Source organism: Pithys albifrons, chromosome 6 (assembly GCF_047495875.1).
Source record: "Pithys albifrons albifrons isolate INPA30051 chromosome 6, PitAlb_v1, whole genome shotgun sequence".
NCBI classification, from domain to species: Eukaryota; Metazoa; Chordata; class Aves; order Passeriformes; family Thamnophilidae; genus Pithys; species Pithys albifrons.
Window position 1 is genome coordinate 37,494,336 of NC_092463.1, and position 16,228 is coordinate 37,510,563.

Here is a 16,228-nt window from a genome sequence, read left to right on the forward strand (position 1 = left end):
AAAAAACATAGGAGAATTCCTCACAGTACGGGTAATGCAAAGCTTACTAAACACTAAAATGATTTTAAAGGTCTCTTTCAGTAATGGAAATAACTTCCAGAAGCTTGGGCTTAGATCCACCAGTTAAAAAAAGATGGAAACCAAAATGCCCCAAACTTGTGACTTTTTTGATTGTTCAAAGTTTGTTTGCATGGCTTCACCGTTCTAGTACAAAGTACAGCGCTTTTGCCAGCTGCCTTTGACAGAGAGGCAAACACATTATTTAAAGCCTTAAAGTCCTGATCTATTATCTGAAGTGCAGACTTCTGTGTTCCCTGTTTCTTTGACATACCAAACAAAATACCACTTACGTTACCAAACATTATATTGCTCATCAACAGCCATATGTACAGAACTAAACTAAAGTAAGGACTCCAACAGTGAGCTGAAAAAATTAGGGTTTTCATGTCTTGGGCTGTCTTTCTCCTGCCAGTTTTGCCAAGAATACTGAAATGAAAACTTCAGCATAAATTAAATAAGCCAAAAATAGCAGCCAAAAATAAAGGCTGTGTGCTGCCTTAGATTCTCACGGCAATCTTGCAGGAGGCCGGTCAGGCACCGATACATGTTCCTGCCATCTGCTTTGTGCAACGACACATTGGCAGCTTTGAAAGGTGTCATGTCCATGAGAAACACCTATGTAGCTTAAATATTAAGTACCAAAACAGAAGGAAGATGTTTTGAGGATAGATGGAAGCATATGGATATTTAAAATCCTCAGCAAGAGATCCAGCTACTGCCAGAGGGAACAAAAATCAGTGCTGTGTAACAAAAGAGATTTAAAACCCCCCTTAGATTCAGGTAACAGACAAGGGCCTTGAAGGCAGTATTTAGTAAAACTGTTTTTAAACTCTACCATTGAAAAATGCACAGGATGATTTACAATCAAAGCCATCCAGGAATTCACATGTGACACAGGCCCCTCAGGTACCAAGTTACTCCACAATGCCTTTGCTCTGCCCACTGCCTTGGTACTTGTTTCAGGCAGTGTCAGAGTCCCACTGACCTTATTTACAGCACAGTGGACCCAGAACTGTTCCCCACCAATCTCTCACACACTTCAAAGTTGTTTCTGGTTTTCTGGGAGGGTGCTCGGCTTTGGGTGGGACAGACACCCCATCAACACCTGTGTGAAGGAGCCCATCTGCCCTGTTCTTGGCTGTAAGACACAAAGCACATCGCTGGCAGGTGGCTGGGGGGCAGTTTACACTGAGAAACAGCCTCGAGGGTGGCTACAGAAACACAGTGAGTACCTTGAGAGAGCAGCCTGACCAGAGGGGCTATGAGCAGCTTCCTCTGCACCAACAGCCTGCCTGAACCCCCAGACGCTCCCACATACCATCAAAAAACTCAGCTATAAAACTATCTTTAAGCCTCTTTTAATAAAAGGTATTTTAGATATATAGAGGATATTAAGTAAATAAGTTACATAGTACATTACAATCACATCAGCAAGATTTCCTTTAGTGTATTAATATTTTATAAAAAAGCACACAAAAAATAAATTCAGTCCAGTCTATCACAACTGTACAGCAACAGGTAAATATATTTATATATGTACATTTTAAACATGTAACAGTCTTTTAAAAGGTGCCCTAGGCAGCAGACACACAAAAGGATGTGTCTGCTTACTTGTTAAAATAAAAATAATATACTTTATTATAAAGCATTTATACAGTAATTACAAAGGCTGACTGCTCCTGTACAGTACACCAAAGCTTTGACTACAAATTTAAAAACAGAACATAAACAGAATGAACACAAAAAAAGTTCATATCAAATCTGAACTATGAGGGGAAAAATACATGTGGTGAAGCTGCAGGAAACTTTTTTAAAATACACAATTACATTTCTATAAAAATATATGTTGTCTTCTAATCTTGAGAAGTTAGGGTTTTTTTTCAATCTCAGCTGTCAGTGGAATCGTAGTCTTGGAAAGATCCTTAGACAGCTGGGGATTCAAACTTTGTGTCTTAACATGTGACACGGAAGAGAAGGAGGGTGAGTAAAGTAGCTGAACCCAAGTGACAATTTTACATAGAAACTCACCCCCAAAGAAATCAAACATGATTTGTAGACTCTCTGTCTCTTTAAAGCTTTATAAACTTCCAGATATACATCAGAAGATAAAGCAGGGAGAAAGTTTGTCTGGGAAAACATGGATTAGAGTAAGTTTTCTAGTAGAGGTAAGCATTGGACTAAAACTGCCATTGTATGAAAGCAGACAAGACACCTGTGGCTAATAGTCCTCCCTACTCCCATTTCCTTAAAATAAGATATGTATCTATAGGAACTTTCTAGTCCACTGCCTGAAAGAGAATTAAGAATTGTATGACTCCTGAGAGTGGTTTAGGAAACACTTGCTGAATGTTGATTTTAATCTATGCTTGTTGCAATGATAAAAATAACCAAAAGCCTCAGTTTGATAAATCTGGGAGTATTTTTAGCTAATTTGGACATTGTCTAGAATGGGATTTAACAGATGAATTACCTTGAAGCTTTTGAATTCCTATTTTTGCCCTGCCTTTAAGCAGCTCCATTCCTACTTGTTCCCAGCTAGCAACATGCCACAGTCCTGCATGGCTGAGCGAGATTCTGTAGGCCTTCACCTTACAGAGCTGATTCTCTCAGATACCATTATCTGCATCAGTAAATGGACAAACATCAAATAAAGTAAAATGCAGAGTGGTTCTTGCAGCAAAACTGCAAAACATCTGCAGCTATATCAGATATGCATCACAAGTGCATGCATCTATCTAGTAATTACATACAGAGTCTTACTCAGATGCATCCCATGCAGATCACAAACATGACAGACTGAGCCTGTCTGTGAAGGGCAGACACAAGTACGTGATCAGGGCGAAACATGGCCTGTCTCTGCATCTCCACGTTGCCCAGTGCTGGTATCAGGACTCAAATAGGTGATGGGTTTGAAATACAGCCAGCTGAACTCTGATCTCGCACTGTAAAAGGCAAGCCTATTAGTACGCATTTACAGAATTGCAGTCTGTAATTTTGTATTTGTTCCCATAGAAAGAGCTAAAGCGAAGGGACACCTTGTTCAAACTTAATGACTGAACTTTTACTGCCTGTTTTCTAAAGTAGCAGCAAACACCTACACCAAATAGGGACTAAACAACAGGGCTTTAAATGATGGAAAATAATGAGCATGGAGTTTTAAAACATATGTACCAAGAGAACACAGACAAGAATTTTGTTTGTTTGGGGTGTTTTTTTTAAATCACAACTAGAACAACGCAGCCTTAAATTAACACTGTGCTGCAGTCAAGAGCCGCTCAAATTATTTCCCGCTCCCCAAGAGTAAGAACATGACTGACTCCAGATTAGATAAATGCAGTTCAAATGCTTTGTCCACAGAAATTGTGAGTTAGTTGTTTGGGGTTTGGTGTTTTGTTTTTTTTAAACAATTCTCTGCCAACTTTTGCTACTAAGCAGATCTAATTCAAATGTAGGATCAATTCCAAACTCCTGCCATAAGCAAGTGGGCAGCAGGCTTGGTTTTGCTGTTTGTTTTTTTAAGATGATACTTGGATGAATACTTTTCCTTACTACCAGGACAGAAAAGAGGTCTTCTGGTGGCTACTAGCAATTTATAAATATACTCAGAAACATTCCAGCTTGATGCCACTTACTTGGAACATCTCCCTGACTGTGGTCAGCCATGCTAACCCACAGCTGTTAAAGAGATTATCCTCAGAAAAAGCCCTTTTCTGAATTTCTTCCCATGACAGACCTCATTGTGTCCAGTTTTCCTGCTCTATTCTACTTATACTGCAGCATGGTGGGAGAGGAACAGCCAGTACTGGACTCGGTGCATAATATACACAACAGTTTTGTGCAAGTAAAGCAAATCTCTGATTTGTCCTTATCAGCACCTCAACAGTCTGTCCTTGATGAGAGGAAAAATTGTATCAGTTTCCTAAAATAGGGAAAATGAGTGAAAGACCTGGTCTGTGGAAGACTGTAATAATGCTTGCATTCATGCATCATCATCTCTGAAAGAAATGGTACTTAGTGCAATCCCATGATTTGCTCCCTAAATCTTTGTTCTTCAAACAATTCAACTGATCATTTGATCAGTTGTTTGTCACTATAATTTGCTATGCCTTGGCTAAAACTACTTCAAGCTTGAAAACTCCTAAGAGTAATGAGTAAATGTTTGCTCATTATCACCCAGGCACACTTCCAAATGCTGAAAAAGAGTAAATGCAGGTGGTGTACAGGGAAGAGAAAGACAGGGAAATACCCTGATTTTTTGCCCATGAGGAGACCAGTACATTTAAACACCAAACTCTACAGATTTGCCTTACCAGAGAACACACATAAGTTCTTCTAGCTTAGCATCCTGTTTTTCAGCTGGCACCATACCTGCTAGTCCATCCTGTCCCTCACTTTTTCCTAAGCATCTGCTCCTGATCACTGTTAGAAACATCACATGAAGCTAGACAGAGTCTCTGCTTTTCTCTAAGAGATTACATATTGATTGATTTTGTACAGCTTTAGCACAGACAGTAAAAGCATTTTCCTAAGACACTTTGATTAACCTTATTTTAGGTCTCAAATTTAATCATATCTCCAATCTAAAAAAACCCCTTTTTTGCCATGTTTCTCAATGTTCATGCGTTCCACCTCCATTTCTTTGTTAAATGTTTCTAGGCCTGCTGCAGCACAGATACTCCAGGCAAATACATCCCTTACAACAGGATGACAATATGTACGTTACTTTACATCCTGTTTTGATACACTCACAAGCCCTATTTGTTTCTGACCTGTTGCCCTGCAGTTCTCAAGATCTGGCAACTTCCAGAAACATACTTTAGAACTTCGTTTAATTGCACCTTTTAACTGGAATTAATCCCAGAACTATAAGTGGACCACAGGGTCCAGCTGCTTCACTGTCCCAGCACACTGTGCTAAAGCTTCTGTTCTCTCCAAGGGCCCTAGGATAGTGGCAGGCAAGCATTTTCTCTAATTTTTAAGAGAGATAATAATCAACACTGAAACTCTTAGTAGGAAGACTGATTTGGCCTAAGCTTCTTTTTAAAGATTACCAGCTTTTAGTTCTTTGCAGTTTTTGAATGATTTTAACAGTTCACAGTGTGCCATCTGTTTCCACAGCCTAGTTAGTCCAGACCCTTGCATGTAGGAACATGGAACAATCATCCAACTGATGAAAGGAAACTCAATTTTGATAGGAATGAAAAATACAGCTTTGGCAGAAAACTGAACACTTACAGGCAAAAGTGTCAACACTGCAAAGAGTGCAGTCCTTAATGATACTCCTACTGGTTCTGTAGGGTAGTAACTGTGTGTGCTCACTAAGAAAAAAGATTCTATGCAAAGGCATAGATATGTTCAAGCAAACATGGTAAAATGCACAGCCTCCCAAACCAAAGAGTGATGCCATCATGGTGGCATAAAACCACGGGGCAGGAAGACTGCCAGATGGAAGCAGGAGTTAAAGCCACTTTCCAGAGTTAACCATGAATTTATCTAGCAGCACAAAGGGTCGAGGTTTAAAAATAAGTATCTGCTAGTCAGGCACAGTCTTGCAGTTCACATCCAACATCTCTGGGATCCCTGCTCAGGGGGGCAGTAGGTACTGTTGGTATGACACAGTGGCAGCACCCAGGAAGCTGGGGATCAGTGCTGCTCTGAAGGACTGGCTGGACGCAGGCAGGGCATAGGCTGGGACCAACCAGCCAGGAAGCACAAGGAAGTGATCCAATTCTCTGCATCCTTACAAAATAATGATAAATCTGGGCTAAAAGATGTACAAAACAATCCTATGCAAATCTAACGTGTCACCTGGACCATTTTACTTTTTCTTAACTCTCTTTGACCAGCAGCTTTTGGTGGCTAGACTTTTTGGACTACTAGCTTGTGTCAGTTCTGAAGAAAGAGTCAGCCTTCCAGCAAAGAGCACAGCTCACGGCAGGACCACCCAGCAGCCAGGGCTACCCAGCAACTGGTGTGGAAAGACATGACAAGCTTCTCCTGCTTCAACATACTGTCTTACAGGAAGTATTTGGGAAAGTAGGGCCCCACCTCAAAAGCTCTTGATGATGGCAATTTCAAGAAGCAAGTGAGGGCTGCCATAAGAGAAATGGATACTGAGAGGTAAAAAACATTCACAGAGTCATTACTGCTGGAGATGAGAGTCCATTCCTCCCATTTCTGAGGTGCACACAATGCAGAGCACAAGAGCTGGGTTTTCACTAAACAAACTTGCTCCCATTTATGCAAAGGCAAACCCAGCAGTTTTCATTTCAAATTACACTTGTGAAGCCCAGACTATACAGGCAGATATTTTGTTTTCCAAGATGAGACAACCCACAAAACCTGTGGCTACTGTAATCGCACAGGAGATTTTTGTATCCATTGCTGCATTCTAATACCATAAAAAAATGACCTCAGGCTTCTGTTTGAAAAGTAAAACTTCGTCTCAGAAGGAAGAAGAGTGTCTTGCTCATACCATTTTTAATTTTTGTTGAAACAGAGGTCAAAAGTGCACACTATCTATCCACAAAACTTGCTGGCTGCCTGAGTAACTGCTCAGAAAGAAAGGTAGGAAAGTGTAACAGGAAGGAGAACTTGCTGAGAAAGGAATATTTAAAAGTCAACAGTGTCACAGTAACAGAATACCCCTAGCTCAGAGTAGAGTTTAATTTTCTTGCTCTGGTCTGGAAGTATTTATATTCAAGAGTCCTGTTACCATCATTCCTGACAAGAACAAAAAGAAAGGTCTGACTGACCTTAGAGAACTTACTTCCACTGCAGGTGACATTGTTCTATTATGTACCTCGGGTATCATTATAAATAGAACAGAAATTTTATTAGTCTTAAAAAAAAATCCAAGTTATCCACCATGCGGGCTTGGTCAGTACTGGCAAGGTGAAGTGGAACATCTGGCATGAGGAAATGGCAGCACTAAAACCGAGACTTTATGGTTCAGGTAAGAAAAGTGCAAGCTAAAGAATTGAGACCACCAAAAGGGAGGTTGGGTCCAGCCTTGCTACTCCCTCCACTTCTGGTCTGCTGCTATATTTCTCCATCTTCATCCGAGCTTGCGCTGCTGCTCCCACTGCTGCTGCTCCCGCTCTCGCTGCTCTCTTCCTGCTGGGCCTGGCTCCGGGCTGCTGCCGCTGCCGCCGCCTCCCTCTCCTGCTGCTTCAGGGCAGCCGCCTTCTTTTCCTGCTCTGCGTGGCTTTTCATGTGAGCACTGCGGCTTTTCACCTTGTAGAACACCCTGAGGGAGGCACACAGGTACGTTAGCATTGGGCTCTCCTAGTGCTTCTGCGAGAGTTTCTGCTGCTGCAGCCCCACCTCTGCGAGCCTCAGCCCCGGAGATCACGCTGCCAATGCAATGGGGCATCCAGAGCCAACACACACTGCCTCGGCATGCCAGCACCAGCTGGAATGCCAGCAGGAGATGCCGAGCACCTCAAAGTACTCGCTTCATTTCCTACTATGGCCATTTCCTCTTATTTCGCATTCAGCTCTAAATTCAGACGGGCAGCGCTGGTATCTGAATTACACACACACTGCTGAACACAACGGGGGCCCTGGTTTCCAGGCATTCCCCGGTGCTGCAAAAATACAATAAGCATGGAGGTCAGCGAGGGCCCAGTGTCCCTCCCAAGCCTTCTCCACACAGCTGGAAACACTTGAGTCTTTTCCTCCTGACTTTGCACTTCCATGATTTGTTCCATCTTTCGCCATTAACAATGTGGACTTTGCACCACATGACACAAGGAAAGTTTAGACAGCATTAAGAATATTTTCATGATTGTCCTTTGTCAGAGGCCAAGACCAAATCCCAACTGCCTGACCTCTTACAGCACTGCCTTTTCCAATGCCAGGTACTTGCTCAGGGCACAGTGACGGTGCCTTCAGCCAAGTCCCACAGCAGGAATCTGTCACAGCCATGGTGAGGTAAGTGGACAGACTGCATTTTCTTGCCATGCTCTATCCTGGTGTCTTTCTCAAATAACGGGATAAGCACTGGTACTGTAAGACTCTCTTGTTTTAAAAGTGAGCAATTTATGTGGGAAACTGAATGACAGTTGTAATTTTGTTTGCAACAAATCTACAAAAACTACCAGAACTGTGTGAGGAAACACAAACATATTTTACATCCACCGAAGACAGGTGCAAATTTAACCAGATGAACAATGTACCTACTAGCCTGATCCCTGCTGCTATAACAATGACAGTGGTTTATGTTTCTATGTCACTGTTCTTAAGTCTATACCATGTCCTTAATGTGTGATCTAGCAAATACATAGAAACTACTTGATACAAAAATGCAAGCATTACAGTGGGGCTGCTTCCAAGTACAACTTAACACCAAACACCATACACAGCTGAAATGCAGGTGGTGTCTCACTCCATTTGAGGAAAAACAGTCCCTAATTTGCAAGTATTAGTGGGGCAATAAGTCATTAAAGTTATTGCTAATATCTTTGGCCTAAACAGAAAGACAGAAAGCTCATTAGAGTAAAAGCTTCCACAGGAGATGCCCTATGGTGATTCTGACTATTGCTAGAAGCAGATTAGCTCTTACCTGCCACATTTTTTACATGGAAATGTGTTTTCTGTGTTTTGAATTTTACTGATAGCATCTGATTTTATCTTCTGTTTCCGCTTCTTCCTCTGCCCTGGAGCAGTAATAGCCTTCCGAGGCTTCACCATTGTCTCCCTTGGCCTCCTCCCAGTTCTGCCTGTGACAGTTGCCTCTTGATTCCTCATACTGCCATCACTGGCCTTTGGAGAGAGGGCAAGAGTTAAGACAAACTGACACTTTCTCCCACCATCAGAAGCAAGGCAATGGCTGAGCTCCTGTGCATAATTTATTCCAGATCAAGGTTTTACTTATTGAGAAAGTCTTCAGGTTATTTTCAAGACACTTCCCATCATGGCCCTATGTGTGCACCAACCACAAGGAATTACATCGCATTTTTCTCCCTTATGTATCCCAGTTCTCCCATCACAGCACAGGGTCTGGTTGACAGTACTACTCTGAGCTACCCCAGCCCAGCCTCTTGCTCCAGGAGAAGTTAGAGGTGGAAACATTTTACATCTGGAACTGCCCACCAGCTATTTTCTAAAATACTTGCAGAGTGAAGGTGGCATAGAAATCACAACATTCACAATGAAGCACTTACTATTATACCATCTTGTAGTGTCTGTTCATCTTTAAGAGCATCTGCGCTCCTCTTCCTGTTATCTAACCCTTCCTCTACCTCCTCTTCTTCCTCCTCTTCCTCGTCCTCCACATGCTCCTGTTCTTCACTGAAGATGTCCCTTCTGAGAGGAAGAACACGTGCAAACCTATAGGAACTCTTCACCAGAAGATAAAGGAACTGTTAATTTTGGTGTCTGCAAGTAAATGTGTCATTATGTGACACAGGACACAAGTCTGGACTCCTCCTGTGGAGGAGCGAGATTGTTTCTGCTTTTCATTTGACCAGCAAATGAGACAACACACAAAACTTCAAACCACAGCCCAAAAGAGGTGAAAGAAATTTAGGAAATTACCTTGATGTCAACTTCAGCTTCGTCCTTCATAGATCTCTCATTAGCACCATCAATGTCCCCAAAGATTAAGGTCCCATTCCGACCAATTTTCACCTGTTTCTTGTATGTGTAGTAGAATTCCACACACTGAGCCACTGTTTTGGTTTTTATCTGGTGTTTAAAAAACATCAAAGTCCAATGAGCTCATGATTTTAAGAAGGCTTATAAATAATTACTAAGGTGCCATAAATATACTTTGTATTTTCTTTCCTCAGTAATCTCCATTCCACCACAGCTGCTGCTAAAGCCTTGTTTTCTGTGTCATACTCACCTGTGTCATCCCACAGCTCATCTCCTACTGCCATTGTTAGTCACTTAGGACTACAGAACCAACTTTCCAAAGAAAAGCTGGCCAATGTAAACGTGACAGAACCTGGAACTTTGTAAGCTTCATGCACCTCTTAGCTTCTGAAATGTTCCAGTTGAGCTGTCAGGCTCGAGAGCAGCCTTTCAGTTTTATGGGGGAACTTTATTTTCCAACAGCACTTCAGAGCGCAGCAGACCAGAATACCGATCCAAAAATGGAGATGAAGGTTAGCGGCTCTTTCCCACTTTGGCCACATGCATTTGACAGGCGTATGGTGGTAGACTATTATCAGCACAGACCCACGAACCATGTACATATTCTGTATCAGTGATCTTCTTAACTTCTGAGCTTTCGCAACTTAAATACCTTTGGAGAATTTATTCAGTAAATATGTATCAGCTCCTGGTTTTGTACTCTCCTTCAGTGATTTCCCCCTTGCTGACATGTCACACCACATCACAATATGGCAGGGATCCTTTTTACGATCCTTGTCACAAATAGCTGGAAAGGGAAGTCCTGAAGGAGGCATCATTGACATATTTTTCTCTAGTGCTTTTCATCAGTTGCAAGGACATGTTTCTATTTAGTTTTACAAGGAGGCTATTTAAGCCAAACATTACCAGTGCTCTATAAATATGCCCTGCAGAGATGTTATCTGCCGCATGGACTGATGGAAGTAATGCAGTAAATACCAAGGTTAAATAAGTAACAGTGAAACAAACACTATTGTTCTAGCTTTCTAGTGAGATTTTATCCCGTGCAGGATGACAAAATTTCTCTGAAATCTTTTGAGTGCAGGACTTAAGGCTTAAAACCCATGTTTCAGAAAAATCAAGACTGAACTTCCTGTATTAAGTGCTCAACAAACATGAAAGAATCTATCATTGCTGTAATTAAACAGAGGGTAACTTACAAGCTTTTGGACCAAGAAAAAGTCTTTCTTGTAGATTGCAATGCCTTTGTTGAATAACTTTTTTTCAGCAACCTTCCACTTGTCTGATCCTGTAGGTAAAGAAAAAGTTAAAGTCCATGCTATTTCAAATTACCTTTTCTTCATGTTTGCCTTAAACACGACTCATCCAGACATGTAAGGGTGCAGTCTCTCCTTGCACCCCACCCCTCCTGCTCCACCTCAGCTCTCCTCTCCTCACTTCCTTTGTGTTCGGTTTAGTGCTCATCACCACTGGCTAACTCAGTTCAGCTTGCAAAAACCACTCAATTAGATGAACTGAGATGTTGCCCAACCAAACAGCAAAGTGAAGACACACACTTTGTGGTGACCCAGTCATTAGATTTTATAGAAGTGAAATGGTAGGACAGGAGAACAGGATCTTCTCTTTCAGCAGCAATCCACTGTACCTGAAGATTTATTACATCTCAAATATTCCTCCAATATTCCTTGCCTCGGACAATAAACACATTCTTGAATCCCTTCCTTCCTTATAGATATTAATCAAGTAATATTTGCTAACCATTACAGCAGAATGTGTAAGAATGATGAAATGTAGTTTCTGTGCTTTACAACCTTACATCAGGTCTTTCAGGTGGCTTGGGTCACTCTCGATCCCTGACGTCAGTGACACACAGCTGACTATTTTCTAATTAGGTGCAAAACTACAAAGGCAATTTATGGCATTTAAATTTTGCAGAAACACTGACAGGTATCAATAGTTGGCTGAGGCTTCTTCATTAAGCTTGAAAACTCTTAGTCATAAACTCGCTACTTAACTCCACCCTGGAAACTCATGCCAGACAGGCTGTGATTCTGAGGCTATCACTGCCCTTCTTATACACACTGGCTTTCTGCATTCTCTGTGGCTTACTGCAAGGGACTGTGTTCCCTTTTCCCCATAAAGGAAACCAGGACACATACATATGCCAACACACACACACAAACATGTTCAGAAGGCTGGAGTGTTTCTTATAAGTGTCATAATCTGCACAGGAAAAATTTCCAGCAAGCCATCATTTGATTTACGGGAGAGGAGTGGTCTTTTAATCTTATTGTAATGGTACAGAGTTCCCCAAAAAGTGACAAAAGGATAGGAAAATTCCTGCATGAAAGCAGGCAGCATGGAGTTACTCTGGTTAACAAACCTGTGTAGTGATAATCTGCCAAAGGGTGGGTGGGTGGTCGCACTGGCCTCTTCAACAGCAGGTTGGTCAGAGCTCCCTAAGATAATACAAGTAAAATTAATTTAATGTTTGGGGTATTAAAAACAAGTATCAGGCGATTGTTAACCCTCCCCTTTTTGCAGTAAGTTAACTGAGAAGAACCGTAGCACAGTTTAACACTTGAGACAACTTTAAAAATCACATTCTTGACTATCCCCCTGGTCTTGGGTACTACTGGCAAGTGGTACATCCTCAAATCCTCTTCATGTCTGAGTTGACACAACCACCACAGTACTGGGAAAGAGCTAATTCCATAGACAGAGACAGTGCAGCAGTTTCCTCTCATTAAACAAAGGCCTACACTACATACTCACATCCAAAAGCACTATCCTAAATGATGCCTGCTATATACATCCGAGTCACTGTGATGTGACCTCACTTAACTAAGCAGTATTTCAAAATAAAACAGCAGTCACATGACTAAAAGATTTGGCACACATACACACACACACAGAGCTCCCACCTCTCAAGCTGCTTTTTAGTTTGCATTTAAACTGGAAGTGGTTTCAAAGTTAGCAGGAAGGAGACAACAGAGTCACACTTCCACTGGCAGTTTGAACCACCTGAACAATGAGCTCCTGCTGCAAAAGGCAGTCCTGCTCCTCCCTAATGCCAGCAACAGCATTCACAAGGGTGGGCTGGCAGAAACCTATCACACACACACAGAAACTACTTTGTGTTTGTTCTCTCTTCTGATGCAGGTCAATGCGGTCTCACAAATGTCAGTGCCAGGGGATGGGAAACAAGCAGGCAAAAGTGTGCCATACTCCTGACAGCTCCCAAGAGTGCCTAAGAGCAATAATGAAAGTCTATCATGTCTTACAAGAGTGATACAAAATTAGCACCACAGACATCCTATAGCCACAAACAGAGAAGTTAAATGGATCTGCCGAAACAAAGAGGAGCACTTTCTTTGAGCTTCAGCTCTGGCCTCTTATTTTTCCTTCCAACATGGTAATCTTCCCAGGAAGACAACATTTAAGAGTCATTTAGCAGTCCCAGCTCTCACTCACCCTGGCAGACTGTCAAGTGTGTCTGTTAAAAAGCCGAACATGCCAAAGTTGGAGACATAAAATATAGTAAGTGAACATGGCACTGTACATAAGACAGAACCCATTTCAGGAAAATCCAAGGGACACTAAACAGTGGGACCCAGATGCACTGCAATGAGTATACAAGCCTCTCCTCTAAGGAGCAACAAGTTATCTGACCTTCCTTAACTTTTTTGACCACACTGAGTTGAACAACTGGAACACTCACCAGAATGCTGCCCTTTGCTTCATGCAAGAAATGCAACACCAGCTCCTGGTTTGTTCCGGCACCAGGAAAAATGCTTGAACAGGCAGCAGCTAACAGGTTTTCCACTATTTCCACAGGAGTACAAAAAAATTCAGATAAGATTAAAATAAAGCTTCCAACAAGATTTCCATGATTAGTTAGCTCTTTTGAAGGAGGATTACACATAACAGAGAGGCTGAATGTCCTTGCAAATTTATCTGGGTCAGATTTGGATCAAAAAACTCAGTAGACTCCAAGCTCATGCAGCACTGTTTACACACAGAGCTCCTTGCAAATCTCCCTCCTGTAACTTCTTCCCACCTCCCTTCACCTCAGAGATTTCTTGAATCCCCTTTTATATTGTGAATTTTCATTTCACAATACCCTTTCTTATCTCTCATCAGAAAGATTTCTTCCAAGCCTGCCCACTTCCTCTTCCCTTCAGGATTTATGCAGGCCACAACCCATGTGCAACAAAACCAGACAGCTTCCCAAGTCTGCTATCAGCTGCCACAACTCCTGCTTCCTCATCCTGACTTCTGTCTACAACTTGATTTTTCCAGAATACTATTATGTCTAGAACATCCCTCAAAAATACAGAAGTTAAGTGTACATGGCTTTCAAAGGTTAACAAAAACAAAGATGCTTCACTGAGCAAAAGGCTGCTCTTTGCTTGACTAGAAACAAATGATCCCAGCTTTCTGTCAATTAAAAAACCCCCAGTCCTACCAACCTCCCTCTGCCTCACACATGCAACCTGATAAACAAGTTTTACTTCTAAAACTATTTCCAAACCCAAACATGTCACTTGACTGGCAGCTCTGAGAGATTTTAAATGATGGTTACAGTAGGTCTCTGGTTCCCCCTACAACCACTGTGACAACTGAGTTCTATTTACCAGCCTTCCACCTTCTTACCATTCTCTTGGGTGACTTTGTTGGTCTCTAGGTCGCCCCATGGCTGCCACACCAGCTCTGCTTTATGTTCATCAACTTCTGCCAGAGATCTGTCTTGCAGCGATGGGATTTCTGCTTGAAATCGAGTTCCTACATTTATCCGCCTGCAGAGAAGGAAAAAAGTAACAGTCAGGCCTCCTTTACAATATCAAGGAAGTCTCCACCTCTGCTAGAAACACTAGTTAGGAATAAACAAATGCAGCAGGCTCTTGCATATATTGTCAATAGTGTTGTAGGTTATATTAAGTATGATTCAGAAGTTGAGAGGTTTTACATCCATTACCAGTTTCCATTGTCTTATCAGCAACAGTTGAAATTGTATTTAAATTAGCATCCTCTAATAGGTGCCCAAAGAACAGTTATTAGCTTCCAATAAACACCACTTGCTGAGAGGCTGTCACACAAGAAGTTCCCCTGGATTAGTGTGAAATGAACCAACAGCAAAAAGACTAATTAGGCCATTTCCAAAACAAATTTAATCACACCAAATGTGCTTATTTCCATGAATGGGGTCAGTGTAGAGGAGATTTGCAAAGGTGACAAGAATAATCTGGGTTCATTCACAATTACAACATTTGCTCACGAGTGCAGAAAACTGAGCTTCAAACAGGAAGGCAGAATGGAAAAAAGGCAAGAAAAAAATTAATTTTCAGTAAATGTACCAGTCCATTTTAAAAATATAAGCCATTTTGGAAGAAAAAGCAAAAAGCCTTGTACTTATTTAGGGAGAGGTCGAGTTAAGTATCTCAAGTATTACAGGATACGCTGCAGTTAGAGCAGAGATTCCACGCTCTACGGTCAGTGACGCAGAGCCACGTGGGTGTTTTTGTGCCATATGGGTGTTTCCATGCCATGCATCTCCATGATCAGATTTTGCAAGAGTTCATTAACTAGGTATAATAATGAATTGGAAGTACCTTGGTGTAGTTCTGCAGCCCTGACCTTGAGCTGATAACGGTATTTGCAAAGACTGGTGCAGACACATTTGCTAATCTGCCCAGGTTTAGCAGGACTGGCCCCAAGCCTAAGCTTTACAACTCCAGCTTCAGTATCTCCAAACTGTGTTCCCTAGCATGGCTGGCTGTGTCCACATACGTCTGAGCTTTCCCAGCACACAGCCAGCTAAAAAGAATAATGAGATTTATTAGCTCAGGGCACACAGCCCAGATGCCACTGGCTTTAGTGCCCTCAGACTGAGCTCGCCCTGGGGGGAGCAAAGTGTTCGCAGTCGTGCTGCAGCTACAACACATGGCATGGATAGCCAGTGATTGACCAGTCCATGTGGCAGCAAACTACAGTCTCCCGTGCCACATTCTGTCCTTCCTCTAAAGAAGGATTATCCTCCCACTCCAAAACAAACATACAGCAAAGTGCTCCTATACAACAAAAAAAGGACAGATCCACCTCTAGTTAACAAGTAGTATTTCAGCTCAGAGACAGACAAGCAGTAATAGAAAGCAATTAGTACCACCAGAATTACAATGTTTGCCCAGACAAACATTATTTATCATACGGAGTAATTTTTAATAAAAGACAACTTATATTTTGAATCACCAGTAGGAATAGCTTTAATACTTCTAAAAGATGTATCATTTGTACAAAGAGTAGCTTGAAGGTTTAGAAACAAGAAAGAAGCACATTCACTAAGAGGCTAAGAATCTATGGGGTACTTACGGTTCAATGCTGACTGGGGTGGCTTCCCCCACTACGGTAAGAACCGGAGGGGTAACTTCTGAACTATCTGCAAGCAGAAGAAAGCACTGCTCAGACAGCTCACCTTCACATCTGAGATTTGCTTTTCACACAGCCTGCAAATATAATCAGAGCTGTCCATCTCTCAAAAAAGGGACCCACAAGGTAAAGGAGTTTAACG

At 41.9% G+C, this 16,228-nt stretch overlaps 1 protein-coding gene across 5 annotated transcripts in view; it reads right to left on the minus strand.

Annotated features, from left to right (window-relative positions):
- Positions 1–1,567: 1,567 nt before the first annotated feature.
- The window catches only part of MIDEAS (mitotic deacetylase associated SANT domain protein), a 52,926-nt gene continuing 38,265 nt past the window's right edge, over positions 1,568–16,228 (minus strand). For all 5 annotated transcript variants that reach the window (XM_071558295.1, XM_071558293.1, XM_071558296.1 and 2 more), the window contains 9 exons: positions 16,030–16,096; positions 14,317–14,459; positions 13,382–13,485; positions 12,044–12,119; positions 10,860–10,948; positions 9,601–9,750; positions 9,228–9,404; positions 8,627–8,826; positions 1,568–7,309 (listed from right to left, as the gene is read on the minus strand). In XM_071558295.1, the coding sequence (XP_071414396.1) occupies positions 7,102–7,309; positions 8,627–8,826; positions 9,228–9,404; positions 9,601–9,750; positions 10,860–10,948; positions 12,044–12,119; positions 13,382–13,485; positions 14,317–14,459; positions 16,030–16,096 (1,214 nt within the window). In that variant the 3' untranslated portion in view covers positions 1,568–7,101. The remainder of the gene's footprint in view (positions 7,310–8,626; positions 8,827–9,227; positions 9,405–9,600; positions 9,751–10,859; positions 10,949–12,043; positions 12,120–13,381; positions 13,486–14,316; positions 14,460–16,029; positions 16,097–16,228) is intronic.